The sequence below is a fragment of the Euprymna scolopes genome, chromosome 16, assembly GCF_053919585.1.
Source record: "Euprymna scolopes isolate OS-2025 chromosome 16, ASM5391958v1, whole genome shotgun sequence".
NCBI lineage: Eukaryota > Metazoa > Mollusca > Cephalopoda > Sepiida > Sepiolidae > Euprymna > Euprymna scolopes.
Window position 1 is genome coordinate 144,788,128 of NC_136497.1, and position 22,181 is coordinate 144,810,308.

A 22,181-nucleotide genomic window follows, 5' to 3' on the forward strand; every position below is an offset into this window, starting at 1 on the left:
GTACGGTCTGGATGTCAAAGACGTATCCCTGACCTGTACAAATAACGTCTACTCAATCTGTGTCATATAATGTTCCTTGTCAATTTCGGAAAATATACCTGAGCAGCCCCGTCTCCCTGTAGGAGATCATCAAGCGGCTATCCCTATTTTAAGAAATAAAATAAAGTCAGGACAATTGTGTTTTTATTCTTTTATTTGTTAAATAATCATTGAAAAAAACGTGTCGATAAAAACAACTGAAAATATTAATAAACAATTGAAATTTTATCATTTAATTACAACAAATATATCGAAGCATTCAAATATAAAGTTTTAAAATTCATTTTCAATAAAATATTTTCAGAATTTCAATTATCCTTTCTCCATCTTTTTCAAAACAAAAAAATACTTTATTTTGGAAAACAAACAAAAGTGGAGGTTTTTTTGATTGATTTATATTGACAGGGAGCAGACATTCTTGTGGACAACAAGAAAACACACCGTCGTAAGTACAATAAAATTGTCCAAACTCAGTCAAACTAAAATCAAAAAAAATATTTTCTTTTTTAAATGAATGAATTTTTTCGCCTTCCAAATTAAAGCATATCATTTCAGAACGATCCCAACTTGAACCCCAAAATTCCCCACTCGAGAAATCAACACGGATTCGTGGACAATATTTTGACTCACCCATTCCTTCATTTGTGGTGGTTTTAATTTCTATGCCTTCTTTAGTAAAGTGATGAATTGCGAAATCAAGATCACAAGTAAAAATTGTTTCTTTTTTTACACACACGGAATAAAATTCGCTTGTTGTTGGAACGATTTTTTGTATTTGTAAAAATGGATCATTTTCAATTCTTTTCAAAAAAATTAGTTTATTTTCTCCACTTCCACAAACAACAAATTCTTCACATGAAATTGAACACATGTCAACAGGTTTAAAATTTTGATTTTCTTTATCAGACAAAAGAAATTCACTCACAAATTGTCCGATTTCACTCATTTCAATTATTGATTTATTTTCATTATCACACAAAAAAATGTGAGCATCTTTTTCATTGATTAAAATAGTTCTGATATCTCGTGATTCTGGTCCAGGTAGAATCCATTGATTTTCTTTTACAAGTTTTTTTACAGAAATTGTTTTCCGAACACAAGACACTGATGGGATTTGTCGGTTGACCAATGGTTCCATTGCTTGATGCCACCAGTCAGGCAATGTGAAACAGAATTCACGTTTCTCAATCGGTCGCATCCATTTATGGTATCGTGATGGAAGTCTTGATGTCAATAGTTTTAATCCATAAAAGATCTCCCGGTCTTGGTGATCTTCACGAAACACGTGCTGTACATTCTGCAACCAGATTTCGATTTCTTTGAGAATTCTTGTATTTTTGTCAGTAATGTTGCTCCATATTTTAATTTCTTTTGCCGTTTCTTGTCTTATCTTTTCGCACAGATCCAAAGCATCAGACTTGGCATTTTCTATGATCTGTTCATATTTTATCCAAACATTCGCGCATTTAGATTCGCATTCACGATTTAATTTATCCATATATTTGAAACTATTTTCATTTGAAAACTGCAAAAATTCATTAAATTCATCCATTTCTTTCACCAGATTCGGGACTTGAGTTTTCCTTTTTAAAGCCTCATCTTTCAGTAATAATGGAGGCACGTTCATACATTTGCTGCTGCCGGGGTCAGTCGAGTGAGACTCGTAACATGCGTTGCAAAAACACATGTTACATTTGTTACAATACAATTCTACAGCTTTTCCATGCAACGGACATTCATTTCCCATGATCATTTCAATGGCATCCACTCTTCTCATTTCGTCCAAATTTTTTAAAATGTGTTCTTCTATAAATCGATTATGGAGTCGCTTACAATTAATGCAAAACGATTTCTCACATTGGATGCACCAAAAGTTTGCCATAGATGATTTGCCTTCTTCTAGACAGGAGTTACATTTCAATTTGGACAGCAATAATCGTCGTTTAAATTCATTGGCCAAAATAGGTGAAAGGGTCAAACTTTCGTCATTTTGAAATCTGTCACCACATTGCGGACATTTGCCTTCTGTCCCTCCATCTTCTAATGTGTTGCGGAAACATGATTTACACAAACTATGAAGACATGGTAAAGTCTTGGAAGTTTCGTTTAATTGCGATTCACATACAACACACTGGAAAAGTGTTCCATACTCTACAGACGCCATCGATGAAGAATAAAAATGCAAATCAAACTGAAAAAAAAATACTCAAAAAATTATAATTTAACATATATACAAATTCATTGTCTACGTTACAATATATATAAACATATATATATATAAACATATATATATATATGTATGTATATATATGCATATATATGCATATATATACGTATATAATGGGACAACATATACAGAAATCATGAAAAGAGACTACATACATAATATAGAATATATAATACTGTATATTATATAACTATTATAATATATGTGATTACTTGTATATAATATACATAATATCTAAAATATTTATAGAATATGCATAATAATTTGTATATAATACATAAAAATATAATACGTAAAATATAATATGTATAATATCAATATAATACGATGTACACATACGTTAATATAATATTAATTATCTCCATATATTACATTTAGATTGCAGAAATTCCACTCTGCACCAAAGTAGCGTAGGTTTGCAGCAAATGTATTATGTCTAGACTATTAATCATTATCTTATGTAAATTTAGGACAGTATTTTAATACACAGTCGTTCTTATAAAATGCTACATTTCATCCTAGAAACAACATCATTTCTATTGCACCATCTTTAGAAGAAGTAGTTCCTTTTTTTTCCTCTAAATATCAAGTCCTTCTACCGACACCAGTCAACACCGGGAGGAAATACACATCTTTTAGAGATGTGGGGTTACGTCCTTCGTAACTGGATCATAAACAAAAAAAAATTAATAACACAAATACTATAACCGCCTCCCGGAAATTACCGAAACATTTCAAAGTGAACTATAATGTTTGACTCTAACCTTTAATCCTAACCAGAAATTGACAGTTTAAATACTTCCTAATCCTCTTTACGTGTAATTTTGGAACCTATAAGCTGTACATTTCCGACTATTATCACAATCTGTGTGTGTGTGTGTGTGTGTGTGCGTGTGTGTGTACGTTTCTGTTTAACCAGACTGAGCCACAGCAAGGCGTGTGCGGTACAGCTAGTATATATAATGTAATATATACGCTATATTATTCATAACATTATAAAACATGATAGGATGCAATATATATAAAATCATATATCATGGAAATATTATATATATATACATATATATACTAGCTGTACCCGGCCACGCGTTGCTGTGGCTCAGTTTGTTCAAATGGAACACATGTGAAAGTAGAGAAAAGTTTGATTCTTTTTTTTAAGAGAATATACAAATTATTTTTTTAACAGATGTTAAGAAAATAAACAGAAAAATACTTCCATCATTAATTATGCAAAAAAATAAATAAAATGTTGATTTAGTGTTTCAATATGCTTATAAATTACGATAAAACTTGCTGAGTATGCACTGTTTTACGGTTGTTGTAAAAATGGAACGGAAACTTAAATTTTGCTTCATTTTAATCTTTCTTACTTTTTTAATTGTGCCCCCCCAAACGAATATAATCAAAACAGTAACATTCAACAATTGTACTTTATGTATATAAAACACAAAATATTTATTAAAAAAAAAAAAAGTTAATAACGAAAGGGAAATAATTCCATTTTTTAAACGAAAAAGTCAGTTTACCTAACTTAATGTATTAATGCTATTTTTTTTAAGCAAGAAAAAAAAAAGGAAAATATCCAGATACGCTACTACAGAACACCGACCACTCTAATTTGTTTTTGTATAGGTAATTGAGGTCGCTGACAACGAATCTGATAGTCAAACTTGGGGCAAATTTACCGTTTGCATGGTATTTACCCCTGAACCCACGAACTTCTTTCCACCATTTTGCAGCTTCCGTTTATGCTACGCGCATGCACGCTGTAGCATAAACGACGGCTTCACCAAGCAAACTACGTTGGGGGGAGGGGATTTTTTTCCAGGACATAGAATTTTCTAATTTTCAAAAATACATTATAGCGCTTTTTGGGTGGAAAATTTAAAATTAGCTGAAAAAGAAATAAAATAAGAAAAGGAAAGCACACCAAGTTGGAAATTCATCTTTTTTTTTTTTTTACCTGGAACATCGAATTTTCAAAATTTCCGTAAGTAACGCACCGACATTTACCAATTAGAACACCATTTAACATTTTCCGAAGATTTTACTTTGTACATTGGGGGGGGATGTGATGTTGGGGCGCGCGCGCGCCCCAACATCAGATCCCCCCCAATTTGGATGGATATATTTTTCGTGTTTTTATTCAATGTAACATATTGGGTTTGTATTACTGTACACATAGATTCGAAAACGTTGTCAAAAAACAAATATATAACAAATAAATGTTATCAAAAGCAAGATAAGTTACTTTTCTACCAAACTGGATATATTTTTCGTGTTTTTATTCAATGTAACATGTTTATTCAGCTCGAAAAACATACAGTGTTTACCGATGTATTGGAAAATTCAAGATGGCGTCTGATTCTCTCTTTAACACGGTAAGTTTGGGGAAAGGTGTTATAAATAAAAACCCAGATAAAATACTGTTAAAAACTCGCTCAATATATCTTACCGTGACATAGGTTGATATATATTCGGCGGGTTTTTAATAGTATTTTGTAGTTTTTTATTTATAACACCTTTTCCAAAACTTACCGTGTTAAAGAGAGAATCAGACGCCATCTTGAATTTTCCAAGTAATCGGTAAACACTGTATGTTTTTCGAGCTGAATGTTGGGTTTGTATTACTGTACACATAGATTCGAAGAAGTTGTCAAAAAACAAATATATAACAAATAAATGTTATCAAAGGCAAGATAAGTTACTTTTCTACCTAACTGGATATATTTTTCGTGTTTTTATTCAATGTAACATTTTTAATCGGCTTGAAAACCATACAGTGTTTACCGATGTATTGGAACATTCAAGATGGAGTTTGATTCTATCTTTAACACGGTAAGTTTGGGAAAAGATGTTATAAATAAAAAACCGGATAAAATACTGTTAAAAACTCGCTCAATACATGTTACTGTGACATAGGTTGACATATATTAGGCGGATTTTTAATAGTATTTTGTATAGTTTTTTATTTATAACACCTTTTTCCAAACTTACGGTGTTAAAGAGGGTGTGAGACGCCATCTTGAATTTTCGAATACATCGGTATACACTGTATGTTTTTCGAGCTGTATAAATATGTTACATTGAATAAAAACACAAAAAATATATCCAGTTTGGCAGAAAAGTAACTTATCTTGCCTTTGATAACATTTATTTGTTATATATTTGTCCCCCCCCCCCAAACAAATTAGAGTGGCCGGTGTTCTGTAGTAGCGTATCTGGATATTTACCAAAAAAAAAAGAAATATTTAGGTTTGGCTATAAATTCCTAAACTCATTTCACCTTAAATAATTTAGGTGACTGAAATAGGAATCTAATTGAATCTTTAATTTCCTGAATAGTATCCGATAATTCATTTTTCTTCGAGTTATATCGAATACATTAATACGGACTTTAGGGGCGTTTTTCGTAATGTTACTGTTAAAATTATTTTTTATTGTTACAAATTACGATGCTTTAAAAAAAGCAAAAATAAATTCTTGCGTTTTTTATTTACTACTGAAAACCATAACTTTAGTAAAGTTATTTTTTGTTTAAACAAAATAAAACATTTTCACTAAGAGTTAAGTAAAAATAATTAGTTCATTATATTCTGCGATCATTATTTGAAAAATACTGCAATTTTCATTAAAATTCGTTAATTTCCTGATTTTTGGTGAATTTTTAAGTAAAGGGAGGAGTCAAAATGTGTATACACTTTGAGCGTCGTCATTCATTTTGAGACCACGTGTGGTTAATTTAAATATCCAGTTTGGCAGAAAATTAACTTATCTTGCCTTTGATAACATTTATTTGTTATATATTTGTTTTTTGACAACTTTTTCGAATCTATGTGTACAGTAATACAAACCCAAACTTCGGAGGTTGGAATCCCCCCCCCACCTAAAATGTACATGGAAAAATCGATTTTATAGCGAGATTTAAGAATGGTTAGTCGAAAAAAAGGTGAAAAACAAAACAAATAATCAATAAATAATTGTTACCAAAGGAAATAAATGCTACTTTTTTTTACTTACATTGAATATTTTCAAGCGCTTTTGTGGGTGCCAAATACCTCCAGATTTTCTAGAATTTCCCGCTAGATTGTAACCGAAATCTCCAGATATAGCAGGAAAACCGCTAAATTGTAACACTGGTCACGTGACAGGAAGTGGTAATAAATAATTGTACCTAAATAAAAAAAATGACCTCTCGGTAAAAAGAAATCCACCTATTTATCATAGAAAAATTAAGTATAATGTTATAATTAAAAAGAAATATATAAAAACACACATTGATATAGTAAACATATTATACCAAAACGTGGAAGCCATCCGTCCAGTGGTTTTTTAGACAATTAATTCCGAACGAACCAATATTTTATATATATATATATATATATATATATATATATATATAGAGAGAGAGAGAGAGAGAGAGAGAGAGAGAGAGAGAGCAAATGAGGGTGAAACTCGAGTTTTGGAGTTTTGGAGTCTGTACATTTTTCACTGCAATGACTCTGGACCTTGGACATGGGTCTAACTTAATAACTTGATTTGAGCCCAAAATAATAAATGTTAAGTGGTCATAATAGGGGTCAAAGTGTGAGCTCTGCGGTGTCTAGCAAATTACTCTGGTCTAAACATTTGAAATTTGACATAAAGGGTATTCAGAGATAGGGCGGTTTATGTTGAAAATGTTTAGTTACCAATATATAAATGCATGTATGTATGTATGTATGTATGTATGTGTTTGGGTATGTGGGTAATCTGCTACCTCAGGGAGATGAACGCCTCTGCCTTGCATTATTTCAGGTCACCCTTGGGCAAGGTGTAGTACCTGTTAGCCTCCCTCTCAAGTTCTGGAGGGTTACTATATTGTGAGAACTAGGGATATATAAATACATATGCATGTTTGCTTGCTTATGTGTATGTGTGTGTATATGTCCAGCTGCCGGAGAGGTTAAAACTCTGTGATAATAAAACATGCCCACTATGCCACTGCTCAGTCATCTCACTATTTCAGTTTGTCACTGTGCAACCAGTGGTAGGGTGCGAGAGGGTACAATATGTGTAGCACAAGCATGTTGTGTCGCGATCTTAATGTGCAGATATCTTTCGCCGAGAAAAAAAAAAAAGAAAGTAAAAGTCCTATGGCGATAGGTGAGTGGCGACATGCACAGGCTTAGCGGGCTGGAAGTGCATAGCTGCAAATCTGCACATAGGCGGCCAGTAAATTATCTAACATTGTCGACTAAATCGCTTACAGGGTGGAAGCAACTTCGGCGGATGATCTGGCGGCTGAGCAGCCTTTTCTAGGGATACACTGCTCACCCTTGAATTTGGGAAGGGTCTAGAAAAAGTGACCTACCCTTTTATTAGCTGGTCGGCTTCCTGCAGTTGGCGGCTGCTCTATATTTGCAGGAGAAACAAGATAAAGTTGGAGAAAAATAATAAACAAGGAAAATCAAAATTTTATCAGGAGAGGAATAACCTGACTGTTTCTATGTGGAATGTGAGAACTTTGCTAGATGTCCTGGATAGTGAAGGACCTGAGCGTAAGACAGCTATTGTTGCAAAAAAGTTTGCTAGGTACAGCATAGATATTGCAGCATTGTCTGAAACACGATTGAATGGTGAGGATCAATTGGTGGAAGTGGGCTCGGGATACACCTTTGGAAAGGAAAGCCATCGAGGCTGAGACGAGAGGGTGAAATTGGCTTTGCAGGTCGTTCTGATTTAGTGAAGAAGATTGAACAGCCAATCTGTATAAGTGACAGAATTATGATGATGTGCTTCCCTCTTGCACACAGTAGGTATATGACAATTTTATCTGTGTATGCCCCTACCATGGGTCATGATGAAGACACCATCACAGCGTTTCACCGAGATCTCAGTCGTACCATTTCCTCTATTCCTTTATCTGAGAAGATCTTACTCATGGGTGATCTAAATGCAAGTGTTGGCAAGGATCATCACACCTGGGACTCACTAGGCCGGTTTGGTGTAGGTAGGGTCAACAGTAATGGTCTGCATCTTCTCCATCTATGCACTCAGTTTGACCTTGCTATCTGTAACACTTTCTTCAGCCACAAAGACGTCCATAGGTTTACCTGGACCCATCCTCGTGAAAAGCTTTGATCCGTAGTCAATTCTGCTGATTTTAATGGGTCGTGGGCGTATTTTAAAAATAGAATCTATGAAATAAGTGTAGATGTTCTTGGCTTCCGCAAATCTAAACATCAGGATTGGTTTGATGATAATGATTCTGAAATTACTCAACTCTTAAGTGCTAAAAATGAGTTGCACCATAAGATGTTGTCTGCCTCTCATGGAGGCCGAGAGTCCCTCCGACAGTCACTTAAAGCAAACAAGGGTATTCTCCAAAAGCGACTCCTTCAAATGAAGAATCAGTGGTGGGCTAAACTCGCCAACCAAATCCAAATGGCTTTTGATTGTAAAGACCTGAAACGCATGTACCATTTGCTTAAAAAAAGATTTTGGTCCTCAAATACTATCTACATCTCCCCTACTCTCAAGTGATGGAATTGCCCTTATAAAGGATCCTAACAAGATTCTCCTTTGTTGGACCGAGCATTATTCTGATCTCTTTGACAACCCCTCTAATATTGATGAGGACGTCATCAATGAATTTTTATCACAACAGAAGCTTATCCATGAAATGTCTGTGTTCCCATCTGAGAATGAAATTAGAGATGCAATCAAGGAAGTGAACATTGGGAGGGCTCCAGGGCTTGATGGTATTCCTGTGGAAGTCCTCTTACATGGGGGTGATAAAATTGTTGATGAAATTCTTCATCTTATCACTAATGTCTAGAGGGGTGTTCCCGTCCATCAGGATTGGGTTGATGCAATTCTTATATCACTGTACAAGGGAAAGGGGCCCAGGACCGAATGTGGAAGTTATCGTGGGATACGTTTGTTGGAAGCAGTTGGCAACGTATTTTGATATGGTGAACAGAAGTGCTCTATGGATAATTCTGGGGAAGTTGGGATGCCCACCTTAATTTCTACGATTACTCAGGGAGCTCCACACTAATATGAAGGCTCAACTGAACTTCAACGGATGCCTGTCGGAACCCACATCGGTTGACAATGGTGTGAAACAGGGTGATATCCTAGCACCTACACTTTTTTCAATTTATTTTGCAACTTTGTTATCGAATGCCTTTAGGGAATATTCTCTAGGTGTTTGTTTGTGTTTCAGGACCACAGGTAGAGTCTTTGATCTTCGTCGTTTTCATGCTTCTACAAGGACCTTTCAGCACCTGGTTCGTGAATTGCTTTATGCGGATGACGCTGATCTTGTGGCTCATGGTGAGAGGGATATGCAGGGATCTGTTTTCGGGGGCCTGTGCATCTTTTGGGCCTAGTATTAGTCTTAAGAAGACTAAAGTCATATTCACACCTCCACCCGGTGGAACCAAAATATTTTTGTCAACAACCAGAGACTTACCGTGATTGACACATTTGTGTATTTGTGTAGTACTCTCGCCAGAGATGGAACCCTGGATGCTGAGGTCAACTATAGGATACAGCGTGCCACTAAGGCTTTTGGTGGCTTAGAGAAGCGAGTATGGTCTGACAGGGGTATAACTATTCATACAAAGATCAGTGTCTATCAATCTTGTATTTTACCATCCCTGCTTTACATTTCTGAGGCCTGGACAACTTATGGTAGACACATGAAAGTCATGGAGAGAGTGCACCAGAAATTACTGAGACACATTCTGGGCATCAAGTGGACCACTTTTATATCTGATGTGAATGTTCTTATGCGGGCTGATATACCTTGTATCGAGAAGTTGATTATACGCAACCAGATGAGGTGGGCTGGACATCTGACAAGGATGGACGACGATAAAATGCCAAAGCGCCTGTTCTATGGTGAAATTACACAAGGAAAGCGTCCACAACATAAACCGAGGAAACGCTTTAAGGATAATATCAAAGATAATCTTAAAGCTCTTGGTAGTGACGTGTTCAGTTGGGAAAGTGCTTCCAATGATCGTAAAAAGTGGCGCTCCTTAGTCTATCATGGCTGTGTGATAGTTTTGAGAAGAAAAAATATGAGCATGCAAAAATGAAGCATGATATCAGGAAAAAAAATCTGTGAGATATATCAGGTCTGTCGGAGGATTTCATGCAGAACCACACCTGTGATTTATGTGGTAAAATGATTTTATCCAGGGCTGGCCTAGCTAGCCACAAGCGTTCACATGGAGATCAATCTTTCTTTGATGGGGGAAACTTTGCAGGGCACAGATGTTCTATTTACTCTCTGGTCTGTAAATCGAGTGGAGACCTGAAGCGTCATATGGCTACCTGGTGCTATCGCGGTAGTTATTCCCAGTGGGAATTATCGATACTGGATGAAATAACACAGAGGTGGAGAGAGAGCGAAGAAAAGTGTCCGATCCGCTTGGCGTATCTCTCGATAAGAGTTTTTTTCCTTCAAACTGGAAGCTGTCTGATTTTCTAAGGGGAGAGAAAGGATCAATGCACTGCACCCCTGATTGGTCAGTATGTGGCCAAATACACAGGGGAGAGGCATTGACTTGCGAAAGAAAAAAGTTCCATTTGTTTCTGCTACACCTGTACCTCTACAAAGCCACCATTCGCCCATGCATAAAGTATTGTTGCCACATCTGGGCTGGTGCATCTACCACTTGTCTCTCCCTATTAGATAAAGTCCAAAAAAGAGTTGTCAATCAAATCCGTCCCACTTTATCAACTAAGCTCCAGCCCCTGTCTCATCACCGCAATGTTGCATCACTGTGCCTGTTTTACAAATATTTTAATGGAATGTGTTCTGATGAACCCGTTTCACTTGTATCCCCATATACGTATATATCTCTGACAAACCCGCTTAGCAACAAAATCTCACTCCTTCACTGTTGATGTCCTTCAGTGCCAGAGAGCATGTGAGTAAAAATGAATAAATAAATAAATAAATGTAATGTAAATAAACATCTTGTTAATCTTTTCTAGGCATGGTCCTAAATAGTAGGCTGTTATGTCCAAGTGGCGATATTCGCCCATGCATAGAGTATTGTTGCCACATCTGAACTGGTGCATCTACCACGTTTCTCCCTCTTCGATAGGCCCCCCCCCAAAGAGTCTTTGTCAACGAATCTTCAACTCCTATCCCATCGCTGTAATGTGCCTTTTTACAAGTATTTTAATGGAATCTGATGAACTTGTTGCACTTGTGCCCCTTGATGTACATATTTTCGACAAACCCACTTAGCAACAAAATCACACCCCTTCACTGTTGAGGTCCCTAAATACCAAAAAGCTTTCTACTCTAATAGTTTCTTCCTTTGAACAGCTAGATTTAGAATCTCCTTCCTGCTTACCTGCTTTCCTCACTTTATTTATATGCAAATGTAATGTAAATAAACATCTTGTTAATCTTTTCTAAGCATGGTCCTAAATTGCTGTTATGTTCAAGTGGCGATATGCCTTATTAGGGGTGAATATGAGTAAAAAAAAAAAAATTAATAAAAAAGATTTATTCCACTTATTTGATTTGCTTAAAACTCAACAAGAAAAAGACCTGCCATATAGTAGATTACACTGTCCCAACGTGAATATGAAAGCAGCAGAAAACGAAGCAAATTCAAAGAGCTTAATGGTATATGGAACAGAAAACAAACTATAGTCATGCCAATAATATGAATAGCATTTTCAACAGTTTTTTTTACATAGGCATCACCACATTATCAAGGCCAAGAGGCCACTCAAGGATAAGGGTTAAAGAGTGTACAGTAGAAATTGGACAATATAGTAATCATTAGTAATGAAAATTTGGTAAATTTGATAACATATGGAACGGCTCATCAAGAACTTATTTACTTTAGACTTGAACACAACCATATTGTAGTCAGCCGGAAAGCAGGAAAACGGAAGACAATTCCACAGGCGTGCAGTTCTAAGAAAGAAGCTTTGTTCATGGAATCTACGTTTAGGTTTAGGCACAGATAAAGAGTGGGGGGAATTATTGATAGTGTTTACAGCTAGACGAGTGTTTCTTGTGAAAGTTTGGCGAGGGGGGACCATAGATTGAAGCTCAGTCGAACACTTTCTATGAAAATAACGATACATCAGAGACAAACTCGCAACATCTCTTCTGTGAGATAGAGGTTGCAAGGAGGAGAAAAGGACATCTCCTACGAGGCTACGAAGTCTATTTTGAACTATATCAAGGCAGGACAAGTCCTTTCTAGCAGCTCCTGCCCAGATGTGGCAACAGTATTCCATCCTTGGACGTATCTGGCTCTTATATAGATAGAGAATAGCATCAGCAGTGAGATATCTACCGGATCGATAGAAAGATCCCACCATTTTTCCAGCGGCCTTGGCAACAGATTTGATGTACGTGTTCCATTTAAGATCAGGAGTAATGGTCAAGCCCAGAAAACTTGAGGCCTCCTGAAGACGAGAGCCATTCATTTGAATTGATGCCAGATGTGGATCAGAATGTTGATGATGTAAAAAGAGAAGCTTGGTTTTAGATGCATTAAAAGTAACCAGCTACTCCTTTCCCCATTGTACTACGTGCTCAAGATCAGAGGAGAGCGAATTGGAGAGAACTTGGTCGTTTACTATCTTAGATGTGCTACCATAAATGGTAGTGTCGTCAGCATAAATGTCTACAAATGATGTAAGGATGTGATTTGGAAGATCATTAATGTAGATCAGGAAAAGAGTTGGGCCCAGGATGGACCCCTGAGGGACACCCGCATTAATACTGTGAGTTTCAAAAACTATGAACCCCCCCCCAAAACTAGAAGAAATTCTGATCAAAGGAAAGACTGACACCATACACTAATGAAAACAACTGAATTCTTCAGGATAATCGTTGAGTCTAACTCACATAACCAGGTGATGCTGACCAATCACAGGTAAGTTGAAAAAGAATAAAACAGAAAGAACATCACACGAACCCAAGGAAAACAAGACGGATAGAAATCCCATAATAGATTAATTAGATTTATTTGTCGTTTAATTACTCCATTATACAGCAGTCAAATTGTATTAATCATGTCGCAAAATTATTCAAGTATAAACAGCTTAGACAGAGTTATTCCCCTTTTTAATAATTCCTAGAAATAGTAAAAGTTATTCAATTAAGCATTACCACATATCAATTTAATTAAGAAATTACATAGCAGCTAAATATTTTCTCATTTGGTTTTATAGTCAACAACTCAAAAGCTTACAAAATAGTAGACTGTGTCATCCCTGTGTGACATGAAAAAACACACACAGCAATTACAGAAAGCTTAAGAATATATGGAACATATAGCAAACTATAATCATGTCAAACAAATATTCGAAACAATTTCTAAAACAATAGAAAAAACTATAAGCAATTCTAATCAAATAGAATATTGACATGATACAAAAGATGGCACTGATGAAAACAGATGACATCTCCAGGAAAATTGTTGACTGAAAGCTAAGACACATAACTAGCAACAAAATCTCACCCCTTCACTGTTGATGTCCCTAAATTTCAGAAAGCTTTGTATTCTGATAATTTCTTCCCTCGAACAGCTAGATTTTGGAATTCCCTTCCTGCTGCCTGCTTCCCTGGCTGTACTGCTATGCAGAAGTTTAAATGTAACGTAAACAAATATTTTGTTAATCTTTCCTAAACATGGCCCCAAATAGTAGCCGCTTATGTCCAAGTGGCGATATGCTTTTTAAGGGGTGATTGTTGTTGTGGTTGGTTGTTTTTGTTTTACGGCATATCAACCCTTTTCAGGTTATTTAATGATGAATCCAGTGATCTGGAAGAAAATTTTTTAATAGAATATATTTGTTTTCTTTTTTCAAATCAGTTTCTATTTAATCCATAGTTGGGACCCTAATAGATACTACCACTCCGGATCAGAGTGGACCTGGGAGCAATGGCAATTAAGAGGTGGCTACACACTCCCCAAAGCCCACAAGCTGGGACCTCACCATCGGATATAGTTTAAGGTCATATCCAGAACTCGTGAACATGAGTAATATATATATATATATATATATATATATATATATATATATATATATATATATATATGTACATATTATAATAATAAAAATATATATACATATTATTATTATAATATATATTATATTATTATTATAGTAATATATATGCATATTATAGTAAAAATATATATATATATTATTATAGTAATATAAATATATATATATGTATAATATATATATATATATTATTATTATTATTATTATTTTTATAGTAAAAAAATAATCATAACAGCCCCTTTAAGAAACTCGTTTCTTATCGTTGAACACTTCAGTTGAATTAAATCGGTGAATTTAGCTCTTATGCATAGATCATCGTATAACGATTTGATCACTGTTTGCCTGACGTAAAGAACATTTAAAATTAAAATGTTTAAATTCAACGTTATTTCACACGGTTAACGGTAGCCGAACGGATACGGTCTTTGCTAATCGAGCCAGGGATGGCTCGTGTTGCCGAGTTCGAATCTGTAGACTGGTGTCAATCGTGACACCCTGCACTGAAGATTCCCGAAAGGATGAAACACTAGTGTCTGTAGGTATTTAATTATTATAGTAAATATATATATATATATATATATATATATATATATATATATATATAATGACCTCGTAGCGATTACATGTATACGACAAAGACTCATCGAAAATAACAATATAACCTTTGTTTTAATTGTAAGATAAGTTAAACATAAAAATACTTATTTCTCTTAGAAAAAAAACACTTTCGCTTATTATCTTCTTGTAAATTGAAAAGATTTCACGGAAAATACAGTTTTATAATCTATAAATATGAGAATGCGTGTGTGTATATGTGAGGACACCTCTCAACCTATATACTCCACGAATTTTTATCTACATACTTTAAATTTGGTATATAGGGTGTTCAGATATGTGGAAAGCTTTCTAATCCGTTTTCATCGGGGGGACGGGAAAAAGGGCTACGAAAGGTCCAGATTGAAAAATTGGTACTTGCGTATCATCAGACATTTATCTGTTTTTCACTGTTTCACGACTGCGCATGCGCGACTCGTTCACATGTCAGCTTCTTTATGTTATGTCCTTAAATGCCAGAAAGCTTTCTATTCTAATAGTTTCTTCCCTCGAACAGCTAGACTTTGGAATTCCCTCCTTGCTTCCTGCTTCCGTGGATGTACTGATATGCAGAAGTTTAAATGTAACATAAACAAATATCTTGTTAAATCTTTCCTAGACAAAGCCCCAAATAGTAGCCCCTTACGTCCAAGTGGCGATATCATAAACAAATATGGTCGCTACATTATATCACTACTAGTATTTTTGCAATATCCTGAAAATTAGTTGCCAGCCCTAATTTTAAATGCGATATTCGTTTTCAGCACACTTGAAAACTCCTTGAAAACAAGTTTTTAAGGTAGCTTCTGTATTGGTTTAATCATGTAAATTTTATCAAACTAAAAAAAGGAAAACAAAAAAATAAATCGCAGCAATTTTTTTTACTGGTTGTCCGACTCGAACTCAGACCTTACGATGTACATGAAAACCAGATTACTTTTACGTGGGAGGGGGGGAATGACAAAGAAAATATCAGAAAAAGGTGAATGGAAAACAAAAAAAAACGTAAACGATCCAAACAAGAGACAGGAGTATACTATAAAAATAATCCTATTAAACGCTAAAGATAAAAAAAAAGGAAGGAAGAAAATATCTGTGTATGAACGAATTGCTTGAAATAGCGACACGTACTTGACCTTTGCTGAAGTATTTTAATTTATATATATATATATATATATATATATATATATATATATATATATATATATATATTGGGTATTAATCGAAATGGTCCATATACAACAATTTAAGTGAAAGTATATATACGCGGTGACTATATATATATATATGATGAAAATAATAGTATTCCCACAAAATAGAGAAATAAAAAGGAACAAATCGTATTATGTGTTCATCAACGTTTCGTCTTTATTTCGTCTTATATATATATATATATATATATATATATATATATATATATATATATATATATATATATACGGAGGGAGAGAGAGAGAGAGAGAGAGAGAGAGAGAGAGAGAGAGAGAGAGAGAGAGAGAGAGAGAGAGAGAGAGAAACAAATTCCGAAATTAAATGACTTCTAAAAAATAATTTAAACCACGACGTCCTTATTTTTATTCTTTAGCAGAAGTTTGGAATTGAAACCGATTTGTAACTACCCCACCCCTGACGACCCCCCCCAAGTTATTATTTAAAAAAACATTCTTAACACGGAGGGCGTTTTGTAATTATTCTGTACTTTCACCTAGCAATTTAATAAAATAGAAACATATCATAAACTTAAATTTAACCTGAAAATTAGGGTAAAACTATACAAACACCGTGACAGCGAATTAACCCTACCCCTAACCCTAACCCCTAACCCTAACCCTAACCCTAAACCTAACCCTAACCCTAAACCCTAACCCTAACCCTAACCCTAAACCCTAACCCTAACCCTAATCCTAACCCTAACCCTAACGCTGTCACGGTGTTTGTATAATAATACCAAAATTAGTACGGTAACATAAGTGCATATAAGGACCTAAACAAACTTAGGAATTTCATCTTATATTTTATCCAGATGAAAAAAAAAAAAAAAAGATTCAAGTAAAGTGAATTCCAAAGGTTATTTTTTACTTTCTTTCCAACTTAACACTCACCTTTAATTGGCGACTTTTATGGATTTTCAAGTATGCTGAAAACGAATATCACATTCAAAGTCGGGGCAGTTTTCTAGATATATTGACATTTTATCCGATGTAGGACTTAATAAATGTAAGTGACATTCGCCATTCTTAACATAGGGAGGGGGAGGTGTTTCATAACACGCATGCACACATTAGTACTAGTTCAGTTGGGAAGACACATGGCCACCAGTGAAAACACAATGGATTACATTGTATATAATCTTAATATCTAAAAAACTGCTGATCTGCCTCAAAATTTAAATGTGATATTCGTTTTCAGCATTCCCCCAAACTTTTTAAGTCGTCATTTTAAACGGTGACTATTGAGTTGGAAAGAAAGTAAAAACAAATAGCATTTAAACAATGGTGTATAATATATATATATATATATATATATATATATATATATATATATATATATATATATATATATATATATATATATTTAAGTCTGGAACCATTTTACAATAAAATATTATCGTAAAAAAGGGGTTTAATTTCTTTTATTATAATCGTCCTCCTTTCCTTTTGGAAAAATAAAATGAAAGAAAATGTAAAAAAAACAAACAAACCAAAAACTAAAAAAAAAAAAGTAAATATATCGACAAAAAACGAAATGACCTCAATTTTGAACCGTATTTTTTTCTTTCCATATTAAAACAAAAGATACAAAAAGATGAATCAATATTGTTTCTATTGTGAAAAAAATATAATTTAAAAAATAATGTAATATTTGGAAATAAGATTTTACTTACAATTTATCTTTTGTAAATGTTTTTTTTAACTTCAAGAAGAAAAACGTTTGAGTTGTTGAATTGCTGGAAAAGTTGCTAAAAGTGAAACAAAGTTAGTGAAAAAAGGTGTGACGTCAGACAATTTTGAAGCAATTTGATTGGTCGATTTATAAATAGTACTGGGGCTTTCCGTGAAATCTTTAACTTATTTGAAACCAATAAGTGGAAAATACATCTTTTCGTTCATTTAAATCAAGTTTTGTTTTTTTTTTTTTTAACTTTCACCCCAAACAAGTCACAGTGCCACTTTGATGTAGGGGGCTACTATAAATTGTAGGGACATTATGAAGGGAGATGACCTGCATGTTCACAAACTACATTTGAACTTCTGAATGTCAGTACATTGGGAAAGCAATTCCGGGGAAGAAACTATTGGAGGAGAAGGTTTTCTTACACCTAGGGATCTCTACTGTGTAGGGGTGTGATTTAACTGCTTGTCGGGTTTGACGGAGGTATTTACGTCGAGGGAGTACCAGTGCTTGTAGTTACTCAGAGCATTCGCCATTAAAATACTTGTAGAACAAGCAGAGGGATGAAACATTTCGTAGATGGGACAGAGGCTGATGCTTAGATGACAGTTCAGGGCCTATTAGGTTGGCGACTCTCTTTTGAACCTTATGTAGGAGTGAGAGACTAGTAGCAGATACACCACACAAATATGACAACAATAGCTTAAGCTTAGATGACAGTTCAGGAGCTATCAGGTTGGCGATTCTCTTTTGAATCCTATCCAGGAGGGAGAAATTAGTAGCAGACGCCCCATCCCATATATATATATATATATATATATATATATATATATATATATATATATATATATATATATATATATATAGTAATTTATAAAATATATATGACGATTAAGCTACACTGAATATTCGCATAAGCCTCACGAATCCTACAGTGGATGAAACGCAGAATATTCAGTGTAGCTTAATCGCCATATATATTTTATAAATTACTAACTAGCTCTACCTACGTATTGAGCACTTTTGAAGTAAATACTTAAAGTTTACGCATAAATCTATACTTTCGTATATTAAATTTGTGTGAGTAAATGAAGTAGTTATATATATATATATATATATATATATATATATAAAGAATATGGGCATGATTACAAAATCTTCAGCTCTCACATCCCTGATCGAGCACTTTATTTATTTTCTTATCGCCCCCTGACACGCTATATATATATATATATATATATATATATATATATATATATATATATATATATATATATATATATATATATATATATATATATATATATATATATACATATTTAAATGAGGGGGGTCACTAACAATTAGTATTTTTTAACATTATTTTATTATTTCGTGTTTTGGTTTTTCATTAAAAATTATCATTGTAATAATGTTTGTAAATCATTGAAATCGTTTTTAACGCGTTTCAGACGTTCTGTGAAGCGTCCTCTTCAGAAAGTATTCAAAATACAAACTATTTAGAATATACTTAAGATGTGTTTTAAATGTAAAAGAGAATTTTCGTAGTTCATTTGAAATATTTCCGAGCGGTGGAAACAGGAGTAAATGATTCTACTTTTCATTCGTATGTTCAATTCTTATTACTGGTTCGTTAGGGTCGGACCGTGGTTACTGCTGTCTTTTGTTTCTTTCGCTCTCTTTCTCTCTCTCTCTCTCTCTCTCTCTCTCTCTCTCTCTGACTCCCTCTATCTCTTCTTGTGTTTCTACTTATCTTTCTTTTTTTTCTCTTTTTTTCCCCTTTTTTTACTCTTACTTGAGTGGAGGTGAGAGACACGTTGGTACTTGGTCAACTGGGTGCGTAGTGTGTGTGTGTGTGTATTTTTTTGTGTGTATGTGTGTGTGTGTGTTTTCTTATATTGGTCCGTAGAATGTGTGTTCTGTTTTATAGTATTATAAAGTTATTTGCTTTCCTACGAAGGCAACTTTGATCCAAGGTCGTTTCCAATGTGTGTGTGTGTGTGAGGAGGGTGGAACCAGCTCCTCTGAAACAAGGATAGGGGTGTTTCCATTCAATTTTGATATTTATATTTTGGATTCTTAGATTTTAGTATTGTGATTTTTCGTTTCAGTCTTAGACTATTCGGACATTCTTAATATTATGTTCGTTTAGATAAAGAGGTGTATTTATACGTAGGGGATTTTTTTGTCTCCCCCATGTGGGTATGACCAGATCAAGGATCGGTTTTTAGTGTGGGGAAGGTCTAGCTCCCCAGAGGGGAGGGGGCACTTGGAGGGGTACAGGTATGGGAGGAAGGATGATAGTTATCTCGGTCATGAAGGATTTCTCCTCCACTGACAGAAGGTAGGGGGCGAGGTGTTGGAACACCATGGTTCTAGGTGTTTCCTAGTATTGCTGGTTTCGAGATAAAGTAAGGTTGATATTGTTCAATGCGTTGTATTAGAGACAGGGGTGTTGTGTGTGTGTGTTTTATTGTGTCGGTTCTGATTAATGTGTGGGTGTGTATATGTATATGTATGTGCATGCGAGTGTGCCTTGCATTTCATGTTTTTGTGTGTTGATATTGGGCTCTGTTTAGTCCGGGAGTGAATCTTTTTATGAACATTTTTCCTGTGTAAGTAAATAAAAATAATTGTCTGTTTGGAAGATTGGCATTATTTTGAAGCTATTTCCACTGCATGTGTGTACGTGTTTTGAAACATAGAGGTGTCTGTTATCTGCAATTTTGATGTTGCTCTTATGTAAGGCCGCTCTATTGCTGAAGTTTTTGATGGCACCTATGTAGGATTTGTCGCATGCTGTGCACCTTAGTCCATATACTACATTTCTGGAGGTGCAATTTAGATCCATTTTTTCTTTTAAATGTTTGCGTTGGGTTTTTGAATGTGTATGTGTTTCTTTCTATTATTATGTCACAACTCCACATCGCGGTTAGTTGCATTTTGTAACCCTTTTTTTAGTGTGTGGAATGTGTTTTGAGGAAGCTAGGATGTGTTTTGAGTTGGCGTTTGCTTTTTATTATTTTTGTTGTTTTAAGTATGTTGTTTTGTTTTCGTTCTGACTGAGAAGGATAAAGTTTTTTGTTATCTGTGTAAATAGTTCTGGGTTGTTTGTGTTGTGTGTGGAGACGTATGCTAAAATTTGTTCTTTGTTGTGTTCTTTTGGGATTCTTAGTTGGTCTATTGGAATTTTTTTCAGCCAGTTCAATACCTTTCTGTATTAGTGGTAGTGGATATCCTCTTTTCCATAGTGTTATTTACAGTTCATTCAGTTTAGTAGAACGGAGGTATCTGTCTGTTACTATGGTGCATACTCTACGTGCTAGGGTTGTAGGGTATTGATTTAAGACAGTTTTTAGGATGGTGGCTTTTGAAGAGGAGGTATTGTTGAGTGTCTGTGGGTTTGTTGTAGATGTCTGTAATTATGTTGTTGTTTTTGATTGTTACTAGGATGTCTAGGAAAGGTAGGTCAGTGGGGCTGTCTTCTAGGGTGAAGTTTATTTTTGGGTATAGATTTTGGATTGTCAATTAGATTGACAAACATACATGTCTGTGTATGTTTGTCATATTGGATTGACAAACATACACAGACTTTACACCCCAGATTCACTAAACAATTCGTGATTGACATAATCCTCAACAACAACTCCTTCCAATTCAATAATGACAATTACATCCAAATACTAGGCACAGCAATGGGTACTAAAATGACACCAATGTATGCGACCCTTACACTCGCCTTCGTAGAAGAGATTCTTTATTAATGGATAGAGCAGAAATAAAATCTTGGAAAAGATACCTAGACGACTGCTTTCTCCTCTAGAAAACCACATGGAGGGATATCAGAGAACTACATCATTTGCATTACTTGATGCCACCATCTGCAAAATAACAAAAAAAAAACAACCGACTTTCGTTTTGTAATTAAAACCCCTTCATATATCGCCGAAATAACTTGTGATCTAATAAGGATAAATATGTATATAAAAATATATTGCCAGCATGTACACGACTTTTAACACGTCTTGTATATTTCATGCAAACCAACTGTTGTATCCTCTCGCCCCTTGATCATTTTAAAATGTCTTTTTAAGGCTAATTCATTGATATGAAACTTAATGCATATATGACTGCAGAAGTTCCATTTATTGTCTGTGTATTTTGCCTCAACTTGGTAGGAGTGACCTTACAGTTCCAAGCCTTTGCATGCACGACTCGTTAGCACACCGTGTCTCAGATACGACGAGAAGAAAAACTGCTATGAATCGTGATTTAATTAAATCGGCATCCCACGAATTAGATTGTCATAGGTTCACGTAGTATCAGATTGGTGAAACAGCAGGGACAGGACTGAGGAATTTCTGTTGCACCTTATGGATAT

At 34.7% G+C, this 22,181-nt stretch overlaps 1 protein-coding gene across 2 annotated transcripts; it reads right to left on the reverse strand.

Moving 5' to 3' along the window:
• Positions 1-175: 175 nt before the first annotated feature.
• LOC145296146 (uncharacterized) lies at positions 176-17,942 on the reverse strand. 2 transcript variants are annotated; one of them, XM_080142341.1, is made up of 3 exons: positions 17,793-17,942; positions 6,287-6,440; positions 176-2,230 (listed from the first exon to the last, which is right to left on the reverse strand). In XM_080142341.1, exon 3 carries the CDS (start codon positions 2,201-2,203, stop codon positions 326-328), a length of 1,878 nt encoding a protein of 625 aa, XP_079998467.1. In that variant the 5' UTR covers positions 2,204-2,230; positions 6,287-6,440; positions 17,793-17,942; the 3' UTR covers positions 176-325. The 2 variants fall into 2 exon arrangements, with proteins under 2 accessions (XP_079998467.1, XP_079998468.1); XM_080142342.1 differs by lacking the exon at positions 6,287-6,440 and having other exon boundaries at positions 17,793-17,891.
• Positions 17,943-22,181: the final 4,239 nt, after the last annotated feature.